Source organism: Eleutherodactylus coqui, chromosome 8 (genome assembly GCF_035609145.1).
Source record: "Eleutherodactylus coqui strain aEleCoq1 chromosome 8, aEleCoq1.hap1, whole genome shotgun sequence".
NCBI classification, from domain to species: domain Eukaryota; kingdom Metazoa; phylum Chordata; class Amphibia; order Anura; family Eleutherodactylidae; genus Eleutherodactylus; species Eleutherodactylus coqui.
The window spans coordinates 195,620,261-195,641,147 of record NC_089844.1 but is presented as its reverse complement, the minus strand read 5'-3'; the positions used below and the strand labels follow the sequence as shown (position 1 = coordinate 195,641,147).

General features: G+C 49.3%; 1 protein-coding gene across 2 annotated transcripts; it reads right to left on the bottom strand.

Annotated features, from left to right (window-relative positions):
* Positions 1-485: 485 nt before the first annotated feature.
* On the bottom strand, positions 486-13,848 carry PHGDH (phosphoglycerate dehydrogenase). 2 transcript variants are annotated; one of them, XM_066577179.1, is made up of 12 exons: positions 13,796-13,848; positions 10,281-10,432; positions 9,107-9,172; positions 8,457-8,511; positions 7,833-7,931; positions 7,354-7,486; positions 6,168-6,316; positions 5,942-6,094; positions 1,992-2,124; positions 1,603-1,727; positions 1,215-1,410; positions 486-687 (listed from the first exon to the last, which is right to left on the bottom strand). In XM_066577179.1, the coding sequence occupies exons 1-12, from the start codon at positions 13,817-13,819 to the stop codon at positions 554-556; spliced, it is 1,419 nt and encodes a 472-aa protein (XP_066433276.1). In that variant the 5' UTR covers positions 13,820-13,848; the 3' UTR covers positions 486-553. The 2 variants fall into 2 exon arrangements, with proteins under 2 accessions (XP_066433276.1, XP_066433275.1); XM_066577178.1 differs by lacking the exon at positions 13,796-13,848 and adding an exon at positions 13,581-13,789.
* Between the last annotated feature and the right edge of the window lie 7,039 nt (positions 13,849-20,887).

Here is a 20,887-nt window from a genome sequence, read left to right as displayed (position 1 = left end):
ATTTTTCTACATATTTGTGCACCAAAGACCCCATAGAAGTCAGTGAAGGGGGAAGAGTTTGCAAAGGCACACGCAATATACAAGGATATGGGTGAAACACTCCGTAATAACACAGGAAAAAAGTACACATCTGGAACTGAGTCACTTCAAACGGTGCATTTTGTTAGTAGCCGTGCGCAAATGAACATGCCTTATGGGTGCAAAAAGAAAAGAAAAAATTATTTGTGCTGCAAAAATACTATACTTATGCGTGTGCAGATACACATACGCCCATGTGAAGCCAGCCGTAGTTTGGGGCTCATGGCCTGAATCAGTAGCTTACACAACAACTAATAGCTGTGTAGGCCTGCGTACACAACCAGCACACATCTACAGGACCGGCCTCCAGAGAGGACCTGTACCCACAGCAGTCACTATTTGAGCCAGACGCTTCTTCTCTAGAGACACTCCGGCCTTACAGTCCAAGAACAAAGACGACAGCAAGATAAACTAGAAGCTTTGTGTTTAATTAGCAAGATCTAAGACAGCAATAGGTAAATCACTAAGAAGCCCCTCAGGCGGGCAGAGTTATCTGCAGGCAGGACCCCAGGGCAGACAGGTCCGAGAGAGGAGCAGAGATTTCTGCCACAGTGTACCCCTCGGACACATGGAGGGTCTGGAGCCGACTCCCAGCTGCTGCAAGAGCCCCTGGAACATAAGAGAAGAACGTGAGACGGGAAACTGGTGGAGACAAGTCTGTGTGACCTGCTCAGGGGTGCGACTAAGAGCCCTTCTACAAGTGGCAATAAATCATCCAGCGGGAATTTGAACAATTAGCGTTCAGTGTAAAGGCACGCCCCGACTGATTGAGATTTAGTTCACTTCTCTTTGTTTAGTTTCAGAAAACTGAACAACGTATCGTTCCATGTAAACAGGCAGTCACTCATTTAGGAGCAACTGCCCGTTTACTGTGAATAGAGGCGGCTGGAACGATCCACGGCTGTTCCGCCTCCATTCACTACAGATGACTGTGCCTGTGTAGAAGCATAAAAACGATTATCATTGGGACGAATTGTCAGCCATTTGAACCCGACTGGGCATCCCGTGTAAAAGGGCCCTGAGAAGAACACAGCACATTCCAAGAATGGTGGACTTGTTCTACTTCCCAGCGAAAGAGGAGGGTGCACGGTGCTCAGGACCAGACCAGGTGGCCACAAGAGTCAATTATTACTCACCTATTAGTTTCAGGAGGTTCGCCTCATCCCTCCACAGCAGTAGAGTCCCATTCAATGACACTGGACTCTTGAAGTCAGAGGCCCCAATCTGAGACAGGCAGGGGGCGCCACCACTCAAACCCCCAGTTAAACACAGTCCTCCCCCTGACACTTCCAATGCAGTCTCTGAGGAGTCCAAGGAATGGTAAGAAGTTACCTGAAGAGCAAAGAAGAATGGAGATCAAGGACCAACCAAGAATATTGTTGTTTAGAATCACCCCCCCCCCCCCCTTCTCTTTAGAAATGGAAGCTCAGGAGAGTCTAGAGGTTATTTTCTAGTCTAGGCCTCCTGACCTGAGAAGGCTTCAATCTAGATAAGGACAATGGCAAACCCATAATGTGACATCACCTGGATTCCAACATCCTTGGCGAAGATGCAGGCGTTGACTAGATTGACTTTCTTGTCTGAATTTTGGAGAAGTCCGATGGCAACAGCTGAGCAAAGGAATGAGCCAGAGTTCTTCAGAGCACCCCCTAGATGTAGATGAACAGATCTGCTAGTATGTGGTCAAATAAAAAAAGATGAGTACACTGAATTTCCAAATCTGAGAATTCATGAGTGGAGCCAACACTCATGACATGTGAGCAGCAAGGATCCATCTCGATTTATAGTCTATCTAGCAGATGTGAGTGGAGCACTAGCAACCCCCCCCCCCCCCTCCCCAATCACTGGTTTCCAAGGAGACCAACATTGACGAGAAAAAAGGATGGAAAGGACTCTGGTTTGTGAAGGCCTACCTGTAGTGGTCACCTGGATCTCGCCACGGACTTCTGGCAATAGGTAGTGAAAAAGACGACCCAGTGCTTCACCCAACCTGATCCACGGTTTGGTCTCTGGAGAGAAGGCCTTGGTAAGAGCTGGTGCATTGACCTAAAGGGGTAAATAGTGCGATGGTCAATCCTACCAAAAGTAAATTGGACACCTGAGTAAGACTCATAGTATTTCCACACATTAATACTTTGTGGGATTCCTTTGGCCCCAATGATATCAAATACTCTCCATGGCATACTTTCTACTAACTAGTGATTCATTCAGCTGTTATTTCCCTCTTCATCCTGCAAACATCTGGCGAGTTCTCTTAAAGAAGATGGACGCTGTTCATATTTTCTGACCCGACATTCCAGTTTGCCCCAAAGTAGTTCAGTACGGTTCAAGTCAGGACTTCAGCCATGCATATCCTCAAACATAAACCAGTGTTGGGTTTGTGACAAGGCACGTTGTCTTGTGGGACGTATGGCTGACCATTCTTAGAGTATTACCACATTGTCAGCAGCACATTGTCTACAATGTTGGTACAGCTCCGTTCTTGACACTACAATCAATGGACCGAGGCCATGCCATGCAACGGAACAACACACACAGGCATAAGGTGTTCCCCAGGACCCTCCACACCAGGTACGCCCATCTGATCTGAAGATGGAGTAGTGCGATTCATCACTTCATAGAACATTCTTCCATTGCTCAACTCTCCAATGACCACCCTCTTTGTACAATTGTAGATGGGCCGATTCATCTTCTCTGAGCAAATTCACCAAACGTTTGCAGGATGAATGTAGGGAAATGCCAGCTGACGTGTATCAGATGTTAGTAGAAAGTATACCACGGAGAGTATCTAATGTGATTATGGCCAAAAGAAGCCCCATTAAGCATTACCATATAGAAATAAATGCTAAATTTGATTCTTGCCCAGGTGTCCAATTACCTTTGGAAGGCTAGTGTACTGCGGCTGAGATTAAATTCATTCTACCACAAAGGGGCATAAGAAGAGGGCTAATAACCCATCACAACCCAGACAGAGCGCACAAGCACAAGATGACAGCCGATAATGCAAAAGCAGAAGATGCTCGGCTACAGAGTTCCTCTTTGTAATGCGAGTACAGGAAAAGCCATCGCCTCTTCCTATTAATGTAATAGCGGACACTACAGTCTGCTCTACATGTGATTCACCTCCCAACACCAGGGTCTGCTCTACTGGGTCATCCCAGACAGACCTTCATCTCCATCCTAGAACGGATGAGTACAACCGCAACTGTGCTGGATGCATCTCATTGGCTATAATGGAATCAAGCTGGATTTTGTTCTACTCTCTGCATTTTAATGGAAGTGTGTTGCAGAGGCTCCATACGGTACTTCCTCTGCAGATGTGACAGACCCCCCCCACGATGTAGCCAGGGCCCCAGACACTAAGGTTCCACACGGCCGAGAAACTCGCATGAATATGGACCCCATTCCTTTGAATTGAGTCATACATTAGCGATGTTTTCCTGCACCTCAGTGTGTGAGTATGAGTGTGAGTGCGAGTGTGAGTGCGAGTGTGAGTGCGAGTGTGAGTGCGAGTGTGAGTGCGAGTGTGAGTGCGAGTGTGAGTGCGAGTGCGAGTGCGAGTGCGAGTGTGAGTGCGAGTATGAGTGCGAGTGCGAGTGTGAGTGCGAGTGTGAGTGCGAGTGTGAGTGCGAGTGTGAGTGCGAGTATGAGGGCGAGTATGAGTGCGAGTATGAGTGCGAGTATGAGTGCGTGTATGAGTGCGTGTATGAGTGCGTGCGTGCGTGTTCGTTCCACTGCAGAACATTGTAGCAGTGGATTTATGCGGCGGATTCCAACTCTTCAGATGAAAGTATTAATTCTGCACCAAATATTGCAAATTTTGCGTTGTGGAATCTCCACAGCAAATTCCACCCCGTGTGAACATGGCTCAAGGACTGCGCATCCACCACGCAAATAAACTTCATGAGAAGGGCTGATAACAGGGAGTAAACGCAGCGCAGATGACATATGTGACATGATCGGGTGTCTGCGGCTTCCTGTATTGAGAACGATCCCACTGCTTCCTCTTTTGATATAATCTAGGCAGCAGCATGGCCTTCATTCTCACACATGTAAGTGGCCGCACGCACGTACTAAGTAGCCATTTACGAGCCCTGAACATCACTGCGTGTGGGCTGAATAATGTAACAGACTCAACCCAGTACAATAATATGTTCTGTAGCTTTCTAACAGACGGTGTCTCAATTCATCATCACCATTTCAAGACTTCTGCTTGCTGTCAGTGACTAGAAATCCATAGGCTGAAATCCTATCGAGACCAAGGCCTGCTCGCAGCACAATCCTGTGCCGATTACCTGACATGACACACTGTAACAAACTCATGATGGAAGAGACCCCTGGGTTCAGCTGACAGAGGACTGACAACCAGCAGCAGGACGATTCCCCACAATTTCCTTCTGTCTGAGCCTGGCAGGAGTATGAATGATAAAACTGCTGATGGCATTGGTGAGGCGGGCGCAACAATTACCCATCAGCTTTAAAAAAAAAAAAAAAAAAACCCTGCCAAGTTTTGGGGTGTGGCTTATCACAGATTGACTGCATATCAGCACATATCCCTGTACTGCTTCCTAATACCTAGATAATCTGTATCCGCTCCATACATACTGCAGCGGCCTCCCAGTAACGATACCAGCCTGGTTGGTAGTTTACCGGCCCTACTACCAGCAGAGGTGCCGAGTACGTTGCCGAGTACGTTGCTGCGCTGCCCTCTGCTGGACCAGCTGTGATCTAATACAACTACCATTGCCACCTTTATCATATGATAAAAACCCACCAAGTAAAGTAGAAGGGGGTGTTTAGGAGCGCTGATTATACCCCCATTTTTCACCTGAAAGTGTGCGACTAAACTGGCTGCTACCATTCTTATATTGTGGCGCTGTGCTTTATGGTCCCTTGTAGTAAGGTGCCAGCCCCCAGTGCCCCCAGCATTGGCCCTGTAATGAGGCACCAGCCACAGAAGCCCCCATATTAGGGCACTGTCTATTGACACCTTCATAAATACGCACAGGCAGTTCAGGGCCTACTTATAAGCTACTGTAATGAGGGGCACACACAGAACTCAGGGGTCTCGGAGCAAAATTCAATTACCCCCACACAGCAATTCGGCTCTAGTTTACCTATACATATTGCAGTTGTCATATATTGCTTAGATTCGAGCCCTACACAGTGATCACAATGCCCTGCAGGGATAGTAATTACAGTGCCCCCTCTGTGGCCCCACAAAGTAATAGTGCCTCCCCTTAGTGGCCCCAATAGTCAGAGGCCCCCTTAATGGCTTCAATAGTAGAAGTGTCCTCTCAGCTGCTGTAGAACAATCTATTTTATGACTTAGGCTGGGTTCACACAGGGCGGATTTGCCGCGCGGAATTTGGCCACGGCAAATCCGCCCGCGGCCGCTAATCTCGGGATTAGCCAGCCATGTGGACGAGATTTCTGAGAAATCTCGTCCACATGGGACGGCCAATCCGCTGCGGTAAGTCCGGCTGGAACCGCGCCGCAGTTTCAGAAGATGCAGCATGTCTATTTACTTTTTCTGTTTGTTTATTTTCGTCGCGGCCGAGCTCTCCTCTATGGAGCGCCGGCCGCAACGGAAAAGCGAGCGGCCAGGCCGCTTCAAAGCCGCCGCGGCTTAAACCGCGGCGGTTCTCCCGGCGGAAATCTCGCGTTTTTTGCTGCGGCCAAACCGTGAGATTTCCGACGGGAATCCGCCCCGTGTGAACCCAGCCTTAGAGTCCAGACAGTGAAATTCTTCTACAGGAGAAGAGGAGGGGGGGGGGGGGGGGGGGGTGACAGATTCAGCCCCTTGTGTTATTCCCCCTGGGGTTTATAGAAGAGGGGCCTAGGGACACCCCCAGATACTCACCGCCCCCAACAGAGCTCGGTCCTTCACCAGGTCCACAATCTGCAGAGCCACCTCTTCCCCGCAGCGGTTCTGAGCCTCATGTGTGCTGGCCCCGAGGTGAGGGAGGCTGATCACTAGAGGATGGTCTACAAGGGCCCGATCCCGAGGAGGCTCCTAAGGAAGGGAGGCATTGTTATGTGTGTGATGGGCCCCATGGACTGTCCGTATGTGAACATTCAGGGCTTACCTCGGTGAAGACATCCAGTCCTGCACCCCCACACTGCCCACTCTCCAGGGCCCTCAGTAAGGCCGCCTCATCAATGATGCCCCCCCGGGCGCAGTTGATGACCTGGACCCCACGTTTGCACTTGGAAAAAGTAGCATCGTTTACGAGACCTGGAAAAGAAGTCTTAATAACACAAAGTGTCTATTGAGGAGTTTACAGAGCTATGTAGACCTGCAGTGGAGGGCAGGAGCGGGGTATATACAGAACAGTGTATACCTGTGGTGGAGGGCAGCAGCGGGGTATATACAGAACAGTGTATACCTGTGGTGGATGGCAGGAGCGGGGTATATACAGAACAGTGTATACCTGTGGTGGAGGGCAGCAGCGGGGTATATACAAAACAGTGTATACCTGTGGTGGAGGGCAGCAGCAGGGTATATACAGAACAGTGTATACCTGTGGTGGAGGGCAGCAGCGGGGTATATACAAAACAGTGTATACCTGTGGTGGAGGGCAGCAGCGGGGTATATACAAAACAGTGTATACCTGTGGTGGAGGGCAGGAGCGGGGTATATACAGAACAGTGTATACCTGTGGTGGAGGGCAGCAGCGGGGTATATACAAAACAGTGTATACCTGTGGTGGAGGGCAGGAGCAGGGTATATACAGAACAGTGTATACCTGTGGTGGAGGGCAGGAGCGGGGTATATACAGAACAGTGTATACCTGTGGTGGAGGGCAGGAGCGGGGTATATACAGAACAGTGTATACCTGTGGTGGAGGGCAGCAGCGGGGTATATACAGAACAGTGTATACCTGTGGTGGAGGGCAGCAGCGGGGTATATACAGAACAGTGTATACCTGTGGTGGAGGGCAGCAGTGGGGTATATACAGAACAGTGTATACCTGTGGTGGAGGGCAGCAGTGGGGTATATACAGAACAGTGTATACCTGTGGTGGAGGGCAGCAGCGGGGTATATACAGAACAGTGTATACCTGTGGTGGAGGGCAGGAGCGGGGTATATACAGAACAGTGTATACCTGTGGTGGAGGGCAGGAGCGGGGTATATACAGAACAGTGTATACCTGTGGTGGAGGGCAGCAGCGGGGTATATACAGAACAGTGTATACCTGTGGTGGAGGGCAGCAGCGGGGTATATACAGAACAGTGTATACCTGTGGTGGAGGGCAGCAGCGGGGTATATACCTGTGGTGGAGGGCAGCAGCGGGGTATGCACGGTGATGTAATCACACTGTCCCCAGATTTCTTCTAGGGAAAACTGTTGAACCCCAAATTCCGCCGTGACTTCTGGGGGGATTATGGGGTCGTATCCAATGGTCTACAGAAAACAAAAAGGGAGGAAATAAAACAAAGAAACCAAGCTGAGGAGAAATGGAAGAGGTCTGCGCATTAGAGTTTTGTCAGAAGGGAAAGGGTCAGCATGGAGGCAGCAACAGCAATAGGCAAGCGGGAAGACTAGGAGACAGAGGCAAGGAGGGTTGGAGGACATCTGAGCATTAGGGTAAAGAAGGGGAGAAGGTCAGCATGGCGGAAGCAACAGATAAGGAGACCTTACAGGGGCAGAGACAGGCAGGGAGACCTCAAAGGGTCTCAGTGATATCACAATGCAGGGGAGGGAATTGGTGACCCAGCAGCCAGATCTGAGAAGTCCACCACGCGCTCACCTTCATCTGGAAGGACTGCATCCTTGTCGCCACTTCTTTCCCAATCCGTCCAAGCCCCAGGATTCCCAGCGTCTTCCCGTGGAGCTCCGAGCCCATATACTGGGGGCAGAGGATGGTTAGTGCTGGTTCTTACTGGGACCTCAAACCCTTCGGTATGTTTGTCTGATAATGTTGCCCCCACCCCAATATCACAGCTCCCTACATCATGGCCACTTCATGTCATTGTGAACCACTGCTCTTTGCATGAAGTCTTACTGGCAATGCACCATGGGACCAAGTATGCAAATCAGCTCTCCCACAGAAGAAAGAAAACTGTCTCTAGTGCCCCCTATAGGCAGCATCCCTGTAAGTCAGTGTCTGACCCTCTAAGGATAGCAGCCAGCCTGCTCGGCACTACAGCCTCTCATTGGGCTGACATCCTTAGTCGTGTTCCAAGACTTGTTTAAGGGTCACACATTGACTTGAAGGGTAGCTTCCTCCAATAGGTGGCATTAGCGAGGCAGTCCTCTTCTGCGGGCGAGCCATTTTGCATTATACGATATTTTATAACCATTCTACTCCATCTCACGCTCATTACTCAGGACGTCCCTGAAAGCAATAGATTGTAAACTCTGTGGTCCATACCTTCTTCCGGTCCCACTTCCCCTGCTTCATTGAAGATGCCGCCTGAGGGATCTGCCTGGAAAACAGATAGGAGTAAAGAAGTGATCCAGCAACACCACTAATACATGTGGTATATGGCAACATCGGCAAATATGCAAATGATCTCTCCTCTATTAAAAAGACAGCAGTCTCTCTAGTGCCCCCTATAGGTGGCTATCCTGCAAGTCTGTGACCAACCCATAGAAGAGACTTGAAAAAGGACTATAGGGCAAAGTTTGACTTACAAGTTTGGGGGAGAGAGAGGGGGAGAGAGAGGGGGAGAGAGAGGGGGAGAGAGAGGGGGAGAGAGAGGGGGAGAGAGAGGGGGAGAGAGAGGGGGAGAGAGAGGGGGAGAGAGAGGGGGAGAGAGAGGGGGAGAGAGAGGGGGAGAGAGAGGGGGAGAGAGAGGGGGAGAGAGAGGGGGAGAGAGAGGGGAGCTAATTTACATACAAGCACTGCTACAAGGGAAAAAGTAGAATGTCCACGAGAACAATCCAGGAGATGAACCTTCCCCATTGACTGCTGACATCATGGAGCACACGAGGACATGCGAGGAGCTCTTGATAAACATGGAGACACATCAGTCACAGACAGAAGTCAGCATCTACTTGCCCGAGAACTGGTCCGCTTACCTGGAGAGGCTGAGGATGAGGCCACAAGTCAGCTCAGCAGCACTAATGCTGTTCCCCGTGGGAGTGCTGGAAGAGACAGACACATGAATGTCACAGCAAACAGACACTCCCATAACACCACTCCCCACAGCAAGATATGGGAAGACACTGAACAAGCAGGGAATGCTTCAAGATTTTAGTTCTGAAGCTGCAGAATAGTGAGTGCAGCTCTGGGGTATAATGCAGGATCAGTACAGGATAAGTAATGTATGTACACAGTGACTCCACCAGCAGAATAGAGAGTGCTGCTCTGGGGTATAATACAGGATATAACTCAGGATCAGTAATGTATGTATACAGTGACTCCACCAGCAGTAGAATACTGAGTGCAGCTCTGGAGTATTTAGCACATCTGATAATATTTTGACACAGACATTTTGGCCCCATATCAGAATTCTTATTGAGCCCAAAACAAGCACTAATCTAGTTATAACTGTGGTAAGATAGACTATGTTCTGCATATTTGCGCACCAAAGACCCCCACAGAAGTCTAGGGGAGGGTGCGCAATACATAATGAGATGCGCAATATGCGGTACAATTCCAAGCGAACAAGAACACCATTTGGAACTCACTAAGCTAAATAGCCACCGAAATCAGGGTATGTTCGTCTGCTGCATGCAAATGAAGATGCCCTGCGGGCGCAAAAGGTTCTGCAAAATACGCCGATACGCATGCAAAAAAAAAAAAAAAGCCTTGTGTGATTGTTCCCAGCAAGAGAAACCACGTAATCTTGTAGATATGATACCTTTTACTGACTAACAAAACTACGTGATGTAATAGGGAGCTTGTGATCCTCTCGGGTTTTTCGTCAGGCTAAAATGGAGCATTTTAGCTTGACGAAGAACCCAAGGGGTTCGCAAGCTCGCTATTACATCATGTATTTTTTCAGCCACTAAAAAGGTATCATATCTACAAGATTACGTGGTTTCTCTTGCTGAGAACAATCACATTTTGCTCTACTGGCTAACACGGTACCAGATCTTTGTTTTCACTATACCAATTGCACATAAGCCTGTGTAAAGCCGCCCATACACATTGATTACCTATAGTAAAGTCAGTTAGTCCCTGTCTATATTATATCCCTGGAGTATCTGCCCTGACAGGACACAAGGGGGCGCTGTCTACAGCTCTTACTTCATTACAATGATCCCATTCTGGGTGGCAGCATCCACATCCACATTGTCCACTCCAGTTCCTGCTCGTGCCACCACCTTCAGCCTTGTTCCTGCAGTCAGGACATCGGAGGTGACCTTAGTGGCTGAACGGACAATAAGCCCATCATAGTCCTGTGGGGGGGAAGAGAGAGGGAGAGAGGAAGAGAACAAGCAATGAAATTCTCCAGGAGATGAAGGGGTCCTCATTAGAGATGAGCGAGCACACTCGGTAAAGGCAGTTACTCGAGCATCACTCTTCTCAAGTAACTGCATACTCGTCCTAGACACACACATCAGAGGTGGGAAGAACACTCTGCTGACACTCACTTGTAGACGGAACACTGCACAGCGGGCTCCTTACTTCCACTCACTCAAGGTAGGGGTCCTGGGATGGGGACCTCAGGATACTTGTCCTCAGCCTCCATTCTTTACTACATGAGGGTTGAAGGTACCCCTATGTGGCCAGCACTCCACTCCACGGGTCAAGTAATGGAACTCTGAACTACCTCTTGCACACATTACGTGACAGGACAATTGGTTACAATTTCCAGACATATCCCAGCCACTTAAAGACATTAACCTCTTACATGCTGCAGCTGTGCAATACACATAACTAAAGACAAGACAATTTGCACAGTGCATCCACACTGAAGAAATGACATGTATGATAATTATGAAGCGGCAAGATATATACACTTCGGGCCACTACACGAATCCACCGGTTGCCACAAGTGTAATATTTAAGAAGATACAAAATAACTGGTGCACAAACATTTTATTTACACGTCCAGTTTATACAACAAACTCTGAGAAGATACATTATTGCATCATGTGCTACTCATCAAACAGCATACCTGCTCTGTCCTCCTCTCCTAGCAGATACCTCATGGCCGATATACCACAGCAGGGCTTCCCCATCACAAACTCTCTCATTTACACAAATGCATATATGCACCGCACCGCTACCAGTCCTCCTGTCAAATGCATATACGCACCCCACCGCTAACAGTCCTCCTGTCAAATGCATATACGCACCGCACCGCTAACAGTCCTCCTGTCAAATGCATATACGCACCGCACCGCTAACGGTCCTCCTGTCAAATGCATATACGCACCACACCGCTAACGGTCCTCCTGTCAAATGCATATACGCACCACACCGCTAACAGTCCTCCTGTCAAATGCATATACGCACCACACCGCTAACAGTCCTCCTGTCAAATGCATATACGCACCCCACCGCTAACAGTCCTCCTGTCAAATGCATATACGCACCCCACCGCTAACAGTCCTCCTGTCAAATGCATATACGCACCCCACCGCTAACAGTCCTCCTGTCAAATGCATATACGCACCCCACCGCTAACAGTCCTCCTGTCAAATGCATATACGCACCCCACCGCTAACAGTCCTCCTGTCAAATGCATATACGCACCCCACCGCTAACAGTCCTCCTGTCAAATGCATATACGCACCCCACCGCTACCAGTCCTCCTGTCAAATGCATATATGCACCGCTACCAGTCCTCCTGTCAAATGCATATATGCACTGCACCGCTAACAGTCCTCCTGTCAAATGCATATACGCACCGCACCGCTAACAGTCCTCCTGTCAAATGCATATATGCACCGCTACCAGTCCTCCTGTCAAATGCATATACGCACCCCACCGCTACCGGTCCTCCTGTCAAATGCATATACGCACCGCACCGCTAACAGTCCTCCTGTCAAATGCATATACGCACCCAACCGCTACCGGTCCTCCTGTCAAATGCATATACGCACCGCACCGCTAACAGTCCTCCTGTCAAATGCATATATGCACCGCTAACAGTCCTCCTGACAAATGCATATATGCACCGCACCGCTAACAGTCCTCCGGTCAAATGCATATATGCACCCCACCGCTAACAGTCCTCCTGACAAATGCATATATGCACCGCACCGCTAACAGTCCTCCGGTCAAATGCATATATGCACCCCACCGCTAACAGTCCTCCTGTCAAATGCATATATGCACCACACCGCTACCAGTCCTCCTGTCAAATGCATATACGCACCCCACCGCTACCGGTCCTCCTGTCAAATGCATATACGCACCGCACCGCTAACAGTCCTCCTGTCAAATGCATATACGCACCCAACCGCTACCGGTCCTCCTGTCAAATGCATATACGCACCGCACCGCTAACAGTCCTCCTGTCAAATGCATATATGCACCGCTAACAGTCCTCCTGACAAATGCATATATGCACCCCACCGCTAACAGTCCTCCTGTCAAATGCATATATGCACCACACCGCTACCAGTCCTCCTGTCAAATGCATATATGCACCGCACCGCTACCAGTCCTCCTGTCAAATGCATATATGCACCGCACCGCTAACAGTCCTCCTGTCAAATGCATATATGCACCGCACCGCTAACAGTCCTCCTGTCAAATGCATATACGCACCGCACCGCTAACAGTCCCCCTGTCAAATGCATATATGCACCACACCGCTACCAGTCCTCCTGTCAAATGCATATATGCACCGCACCGCTACCAGTCCTCCTGTCAAATGCATATATGCACCCCACACTCTTATATACTTAATATACTCTTTATCAGCACCAGTGGAAGATCCTGATTATGGGAGACAGCCAGGGGGTAGGAGGGCAGGACAGCGATAAAGGACCCCCTCCCCCATTCTCTGCTTTTTAGTGTGCAAGAATTCCACTGACCAAATCAGACAGCCCCCCTCTCCCCCTTCTGTCACAGTGTATCAGTGCAGGACAGGTTACAAAACCCACAGCCCCTCCTCCTGGTGATGCCTCAGTCCACCTCCTGATTCTTAGTCCCCTCCCCCTAGTTAGGCTCCTCCCCCCCTCTCCTGACACTTTTTGCTGGTCTTGCATCAGACTATACAATGAATTAGGTTTCCCACCAGCTGAACCGATCATCTGCAGAATGTTGCTTACCCCCTCCCTATTGGTGCAAGGCTTTCTACAGACTGTCCACCTGTATCTTTACAGTAGACTTCCTCTCTGCAGAGCATTGCATGGCATCGCAGAAAGCTGCACACCGTTTCGTCTGCAGAACATCTCGCCATTTAGTTATGTAACCTGGTGGGTGCCGGCTCTGCAGAGCGTTGCCCATCATATGGTGTACTCTCCTACCGCAGAGCATTACTCCTTTCATTCTTAGCATTGTGCTTTCTCTTCTGCAGAGTATTGCTCTCCTGCACCAACTCCTCTCCGAGCCCGCAGAGCATCTGCATTGTGCACGGCCCTCTGGTACCTGTATCTGGGAGAGGAGGTCCTGGGGACTCAGTCCCGGCTCTTCCGTCACCTCGATGCCCCCCTGAGAACGCAGAATGTGGGCACAAGCTGGAGCCAGGCTATCACTGATCAGGACACGTCTGATGTCCGAGAGAGCCATGCTGCTGACTGCCTCCTGTGCCGACAAAGCACCAATTATCCCAAATTCCCAATCACATCACAAATTTCCCTCACATGTTCCAAATCAGAGAATTTCATATCCCTCCTCCACCTCCTGGCAGACAGACAGTCCCTCCTCCACCACCTCTGGGCAGACACACAGTCCCTCCTCCTCCACCTCCTGGCAGACAGACAGTCCCTCCTCCACCACCTCTGGGCAGACACACAGTCCCGCCTCTCTCCTGAAAATCACTGACAGAACATAAGAAAAACCTAGAGAGAGCTGAAACTGCTAATTACTGCATCATTCTCCACCTTTCTCTTCATAAGGAACCTGCTTCCCTTTTCTAATCTCTATTAAGAACCTGCTTTCTCCCCCCTCTATAAGGACCCTGCTGCCCTCTTCTCCCCTCTCTATAAGGACCCTGCTTCCCTCTTCTCCCCTCTCTATAAGGACCCTGCTTCCCTCTTCTCCCCTCTCTATAAGGACCCTGCTTCCCTCTTCTCCCCTCTCTATAAGGACCCTGCTTCCCTCTTCACCCCCCTCTATAAGGACCCTGCTTCCCTCTTCACCCCCCTCTATAAGGACCCTGCTTCCCTCTTCACCCCCTCTATAAGGACCCTGCTTCCCTCTTCACCCCCTCTATAAGGACCCTGCTTCCCTCTTCACCCCCCTCTATGGGAACTCTGCTTCCCTCTTCTCTCTATAAGGACCATGCTTACCTATCCTACTCTCTTAATAAGGACACTGCTTTCTTCTTTTCCCCTCTCTATAAGGACCCTGCTTCCCTCTTTTCCCCCCTCTATAAGGACCCTGCTTCCCTCTTCACCCCCTCTATAAGGACCCTGCTTCCCTCTTCACCCCCCTCTATGGGAACTCTGCTTCCCTCTTCTCTCTATAAGGACCATGCTTACCTATCCTACTCTCTTAATAAGGACACTGCTTCCCTCTTTTCCCCTCTCTATAAGGACCCTGCTTCCCTCTTTTCCCCTCTCTATAAGGACCCTGCTTTCTTCTTTTCCCCTCTCTATAAGGACCCTGCTTTCTTCTATTCCCCTCTCTATAAGGACCCTGCTTCCCTCTTTTCCCCTCTCTATAAGGGCCCTGCTTCCTTCTCATCTTTCTATAAGGACTAGAGTTGAGCTCGTTCGAGCATTAGCATACTCGATGGTGCTCGTTACTCGAACGAGCATTAAATCGCGTTCGACCCCGCCCCAACTTTTGGCCCCTCCCCACCCTTTGAAAATTTTTTGGGTCAGGGGGAGAGGGAGAGAGAGTGGGAGAGAGAGAGAGACGAACCAAGGAAAAAAAAAAAAAGCTCAGGACCATGCGTTTCACATACAAAAATGCTCGAGTCTCCCATTGTAGTTAAAGGGGTTGTCCCGCGAAAGCAAGTGGGGTTATACACTTCTGTATGGCCATATTAATGCACTTTGTAATGTACATCGTGCATTAAATATGAGCCATACAGAAGTTATTCACTTACCTGCTCCGTTGCTGGCGTCCTCGTCTCCATGGAGCCGTCTAATCTTCAGCGTCTAATCGCCCGATTAGACGCGCTTGCGCAGTCCGGTCTTCTCCCTGGTGAATGGGGCCGCTCGTGCCGGAGAGATGGTCCTCGTAGCTCCGCCCCATCACGTGTGCCAATTCCAGCCAATCAGGAGGCTGGAATCGGCAATGGACCGCACAGAGCCCACGGTGCAGCATGGGTGAAGATCCCGGCGGCCATCTTGCTAAGGTAAGGAAGAAGTCGCCGCAGCGCGGGGATTCGGGTAAGTACTAAACGTTTTTGTTTTTTTTAACCCCTGCATTGGGTTTGTCTCGCGCCGAACGGGGGGGCCTATTGAAAAAAAAAAAACCGTTTCGACGCGGGACAACCCCTTTAATGAAGTTCGTTACTCGAGTAGAGCTCTCGAATTTTGCAAAAACCTTGACTCGAATAATGCGGACCCGAGCATTTGGGTGCTCGCTCATCTCTAATAAGGACCCTGCTTCGCTTTCCCTCTCCTCCTCTCTCAATACGGACTGTGCTTCCCTCTACACTTCTCTCTATAAAGACCCTGCTTCCCTCTCCTCCTCTCCATAAGGATCTGTTTTCTCCTACACTTATTCATAAGGACCCTGCTACTCTCTCCTCCTCTCTCCATAAGGACCCTGCTTCCCTCTCTCCTCTCTCCATAAGGACCCTGCTTCCCTCTCTGTAAAGACCCTGCTTAACTCTACTTGTCTCTGTATAAGAACTCTGCTTCCCTCTCCTCCACTCTCTTTAAGTACCCTGCTTTCCTCTTCTCTTCTTTATAAGGGGCCTGCTTACCTCTACTCCTCTCTCCATAACGACAATGCTTTGCTCTCCTCCTTTTTCTATAAGGACCCTGCTTCCCTCTTCTTCTCTCAATAAGATCCATGCTTCCCTCTGCCTCTCTATAAGGACCATGCTTCCTTCTTCTCTTCTCTTTATAAGGACCAGGCTTCCCTATCCTCCTCTATAGGGACCCCCTTCTCCTTTCTCTATAAGGACCCTCCTTCCTTCTTTTCCCCTCTCTATAAGGACCCTGCTTCCCTCTCCTCCTCTCTCTATAAGGACCCTGCTTCCCTCTCTTCCTCTCCATAAGGACCTGTTTTCTCCTCCACCTATTCATAAGGACTCTGCTTCCCTCTCCTCCTCTCTTCATAAGGACAATGCTTTGTTCTCCTCCTTTTTCTATAAAGACCCTGCTTCCCTCTTCTTCTCTCAATAAGGTCCATGCTTCCCTCTGCCTTTCTATAAGGACCCTGCTTCCTTCTCCTATTTCTATAAGGACCCTGCTTGCCTCTTCTCTCAATAAGGTCCCTTTTTCTATCTCCTCCTCTCCTTATAAGGACCCTGCTTCCCTCTTTTCCTCTCTATAAGGACTTTGCTTCTCTCTACCTCTCTCTCTATAAGAACCTTGCTTCCATCTACCCCTCTCCCAATAAGGACCCTGCTTCCCTCTCCTCCTCTCTCAATACGGATCCTGCCTCCTCCCTCTCCTTTCTATGAGGACCGTGCTTCCCTCTACCTCTTTTTCAATAAGGACACTGTTTAGCTCTCCTCCTCTCTCTATAAGGACCCTGCTTCCTTCTTATCCTATCTCTATAAGGACCCTGCTTGCCTCTTTTTCTCTCAATAAGGACCCACTGTTTCCTATTCTCTCTCTTTAAGGACCCTGCTTCCCTTTTCCACTCTCTCTCTCTTTAAGGACCCTGCTTCCCTCTTTTTAAAAAGGAATCTGATTCCCTCTACTCCTATCTCTATAAGTGCCCTGCTTCTCTCTTCATTTCTCTATAAGAAACCTGCAAACTCTTGCAATAAGGACCCTGCTTACCTCTTCTCCCCTCTCTCTAAGTTTCCTGCTTCCTTCTTCTCTATAAGAACCCTGCTTCCTTCGTCTCCTCTCTGTAAACGGATCCTACTCCTTCATCCTCTTCTCTCTATAAAGACTCTGCTTCCCCCTTTTTCTCTCAATAAGGACCCTTCTTCCCTTTGCTCCTCTTTCTATAAGGACCCTACTTCCCTCTCCTCCTCTCACAGTAAAGACCCCACTTTTCTCTTCTCATCTCTTTAAGGACCCTTCCCTCTTTCCCCCACTCTATAAGAACACTATTTCCCGCTCCAGCGCTCTCTATAAGAACCCGGCCTTGTTATCCTCCTCTCTTTATAAAGACCCTGCTTCCTGCTTTTTCTCTCAGTAAGGCCTTGTCTTCCCTCTGCTCCCCTCTCTCTCTATAAGGACCCTTCTTCCCTCTCCTCCTCTCTCTGTAAGGATCCTGCTTTGCTCACCTCCTCTCTGTCTATAAGGACCCTGCTTTCCTTTCTGTGATGACGCTGATTCCCTTTACTTTTCTCTAATAAGACCCTGCTTACCTCTAATCCTCTGTCTATATGGACCCTGCTTCCCTCTCCTCCTCTCCCGATAAGGACCCAGCCTCCCTCTTTTCCTCTCTATAAGGACCTTGCTTCCTTCTACCTCTCTCTCTATAAGGACCCTGCTTTCCTCTCTTCCCTTCTGTATAAGGACCCTGCTTTCCGCTCCTCTTCTCTGTATAAGGTCCCCGATTTCCTCTTTGTAAGGACACTGCTTCCCTTTCCTCCTCTCTTCATAAGGACTCCGCTTCCCTCTCCTCTTCTCTCTTTAGGGATCCTGCTTCCCTCTTCCCCCCTCTCTATAAAGACCCTCTCTTCCTTTCTCTGTAGATCATGTTTCCCTAAACGCCTCTCCCTATAAGGACCTTACTTCCTTCTCCTACTATCTCTAGAAGGACCCTGCTTCCCTCTTATGATCTCTATGAAGACTCTGCTTCCCTCTACTCATTTTTCTATATAAGTACCCTGCTTCTCTCTCCTACCCTCTCTGTAAAGACCCTGCTTACTTCTACTCGTCTCTCTATAAGGACTCTGCTTTCCTCTCCTCCACTCTCTATAAGTTTTCTGCTTCCTTCTTCTCCCTTCTCTATAAGGGCCCTGCTTCCTTATTCTCCTCTCTTTATAAGGATCCTGCTTCTTTATCCTCTTCTCTCTATAGGGACCCTGCTATCTCCTTTGTCTCTCAATAAGAACACTTCTTCCCTCTGCTCCTCTCTCTTTCTATAAGGACCCTACTTCCCTCTCCTCCTCTCACAATAAAGACCCCGCTTTCCTCTTCTCCTCTTTCTAAGGACTCTGCTTCCCTCTTTCCCCCACTCTATAAGAACACTGTTCCACTCTCCTCCTCTCTCTATAAGGACCCTGCTTCGTTATCCTCCTCTCTTTATAATGACCTTGCTTCTCCTTTTTCTCTTAGTCAGGATCCTTCTTCCCTCTGCTCCTCTCTCTCTCTCTGTAAGGACCCTTCTTCCCTCTCCCCCTCTCTCTGTAAGGATCCCGCTTCCTCCTCCTCCTCCTCCTCTCTTTATAAGGACCCTGCTTTCCTTTCCTCCTCTCTGTGATGACCCCGATTCCCTCTACTTCTCTCTAATAAGACCCTGCTTCCCTCTAATCCTCTGTCTATACGGACCCTGCTTCCCTCTCCTCCTCTTACGATAAAGACCCTGCTTCTCTCCCCTCGTCTCTATAAGGACCTTGCTTCCTTCTACCTCTCTCTTTATAAGGACCCTGCTTCAATCTCTTCCTCTGTCTATAAGGACCCTGCTTCCCTCTCCTTCTCTCATGATAAAGACCCGGCTTCCCTCTTCTACTCTCTATTAGGGCCTTTCTTCCTTCTACCTCTCTCTCTATAAGGACCCTGCTTTCATCTCTTCCTCTCTCTATAAGGTCTGTGCTTCCGTCTCCTCCTCTCTCTATAAGGAGCCTGCTTTCCTCTTCTCCTCTTTGTAAGGACACTGCTTTCCTCTCCTCCTCTCTCTATAAGGACCCTGCTTCCTTCTTCTACTCTCTCTCTCTATATAAGGACCCTGATTCCCTATTCTCTGAGTAGAAAGGTGAAAAATGATGATGACCCCACCAATCAATTGGTGGGATCTGGAGAGGTGATTGCAGGTGTCAGTTGGAACTGTGAGACATATTGCTAAATCCAGTTGGAATATTCAGAGACTCAGGTGTGTGAAAGAAGCTATAAGATTTTCCATTCTCCATCTTGTCTTGTAACCTGCTCTTCCTTGCTATGTCTCTGTCTGTCTTAGCACATAATAATGTTTCTACCACAGGAATGCAAAGTCTATTAACAACTTCAATTGGCCTGAGAGAAGTCCTGCCTCTGTAGAGATGTCACCGCAATGTGGAGCACTTTTAATAACTAATGCTAATAACTGAATTATAATAAATTATAATTATTATAAGTGAGGCGTCTCCTAACCTCATTTTAAATGTCTTTGTATAAATATCTAGGTGGATTGACTAATAAAGCAGATGATTTCCTGTCACATTCAATGCTGTGTGTGATTTGTAAGTTTCCTTATGCTCAAGCATTACCATCTAATTTGGTCACCTGAAAACATACCAACTAGCGAATATTTTATTAACAAGTTTGACGCTTAGGGTGCGTTCACACGAACGTATCTCGGCTCGGTTTTCACACCGAGCTGATATACGTTGTCCTCATGTGCAGGGGGGGGGGGGAGGCTGGAAGAGCCCAGCAGCAGAAACTCAGCTCCCGCCCCCTCTCTGCCTCCTCTCCAGCCCTCTGCACTATTTGCAATGGGGAGAGGTGGAACGGGGGCGGGGCTAATTCCCGGAACTTAGCCCCGCTCCCGTTCCGCCTCCTCTCATTGCAAATAGTGCAGAGGGGCGGAGAGGAGGCAGAGAGGGGGCAGGAGCTCAGTTCCTGCTCCTGGGCTCTTCCAGCCTCCCCCCCTGCACATGAGGACAACGTATATCGGCTCGGCGTGAAAACCGAGCCGATATACGTTCGTGTGAATGCACCCTTAACATGGAACATGACCAGAATCTTGTTCCAGATCCCGGCGAAGAATTCAATGATTTTCTCCTCTTCGGACAAGTCAGACAAAGTGCTCTATAAACAAAAGGTAAGAAGTAGAGATGAGCGAGCACCAAAATGCTCGGGTGCTCGTTACTCGAGACGAACTTTTCGCGATGCTCGAGGGTTCGTTTCGAGTAATGAACCCCATTGAAGTCAATGGGCGACCCGAGCATTTTTGTATTTCGCCGATGCTCGCTAAGGTTTTCATTTGTGAAAATCTGCAAAACCCAAGAAAGTGATGGAAACGACACAGCAACGGATAGGGCAGGTGAGGGGCTTCATGTTGGGCTGCATCTCAAGTTCACAGGTCCCACTATTAGGCCACAATAGCGGCAAGAGTGGGCCCCCCCCCCCCAACAACTTTTACTTCTGAAAAGCCCTCATTAGCAATGCATACCTTAGCTAAGCACCACACTACCTCCAACAAAGCACAATCACTGCCTGCATGACACTCCGCTGCCACTTCTCCTGGGTTACATGCTGCCCAACCCCCCCCCCCCCCACGACCCAGTGTCCACAGCGCACACCAAACTGTCCCTGCCCAGCCTTCAGCTGCCCTCATGCCACGCCACCCTCATGTCTATTTATAAGTGCGTCTGCCAGAGGAAAAACAGGCACACACTGCAGAGGGTTGGCACGGCTAGGCAGCGACCCTCTTTAAAAGGGGCGGGGCGATAGTCCACAATGCTGTACAGAAGCAATGAGAAATGCAATCCTGTGCCACCTCCATCT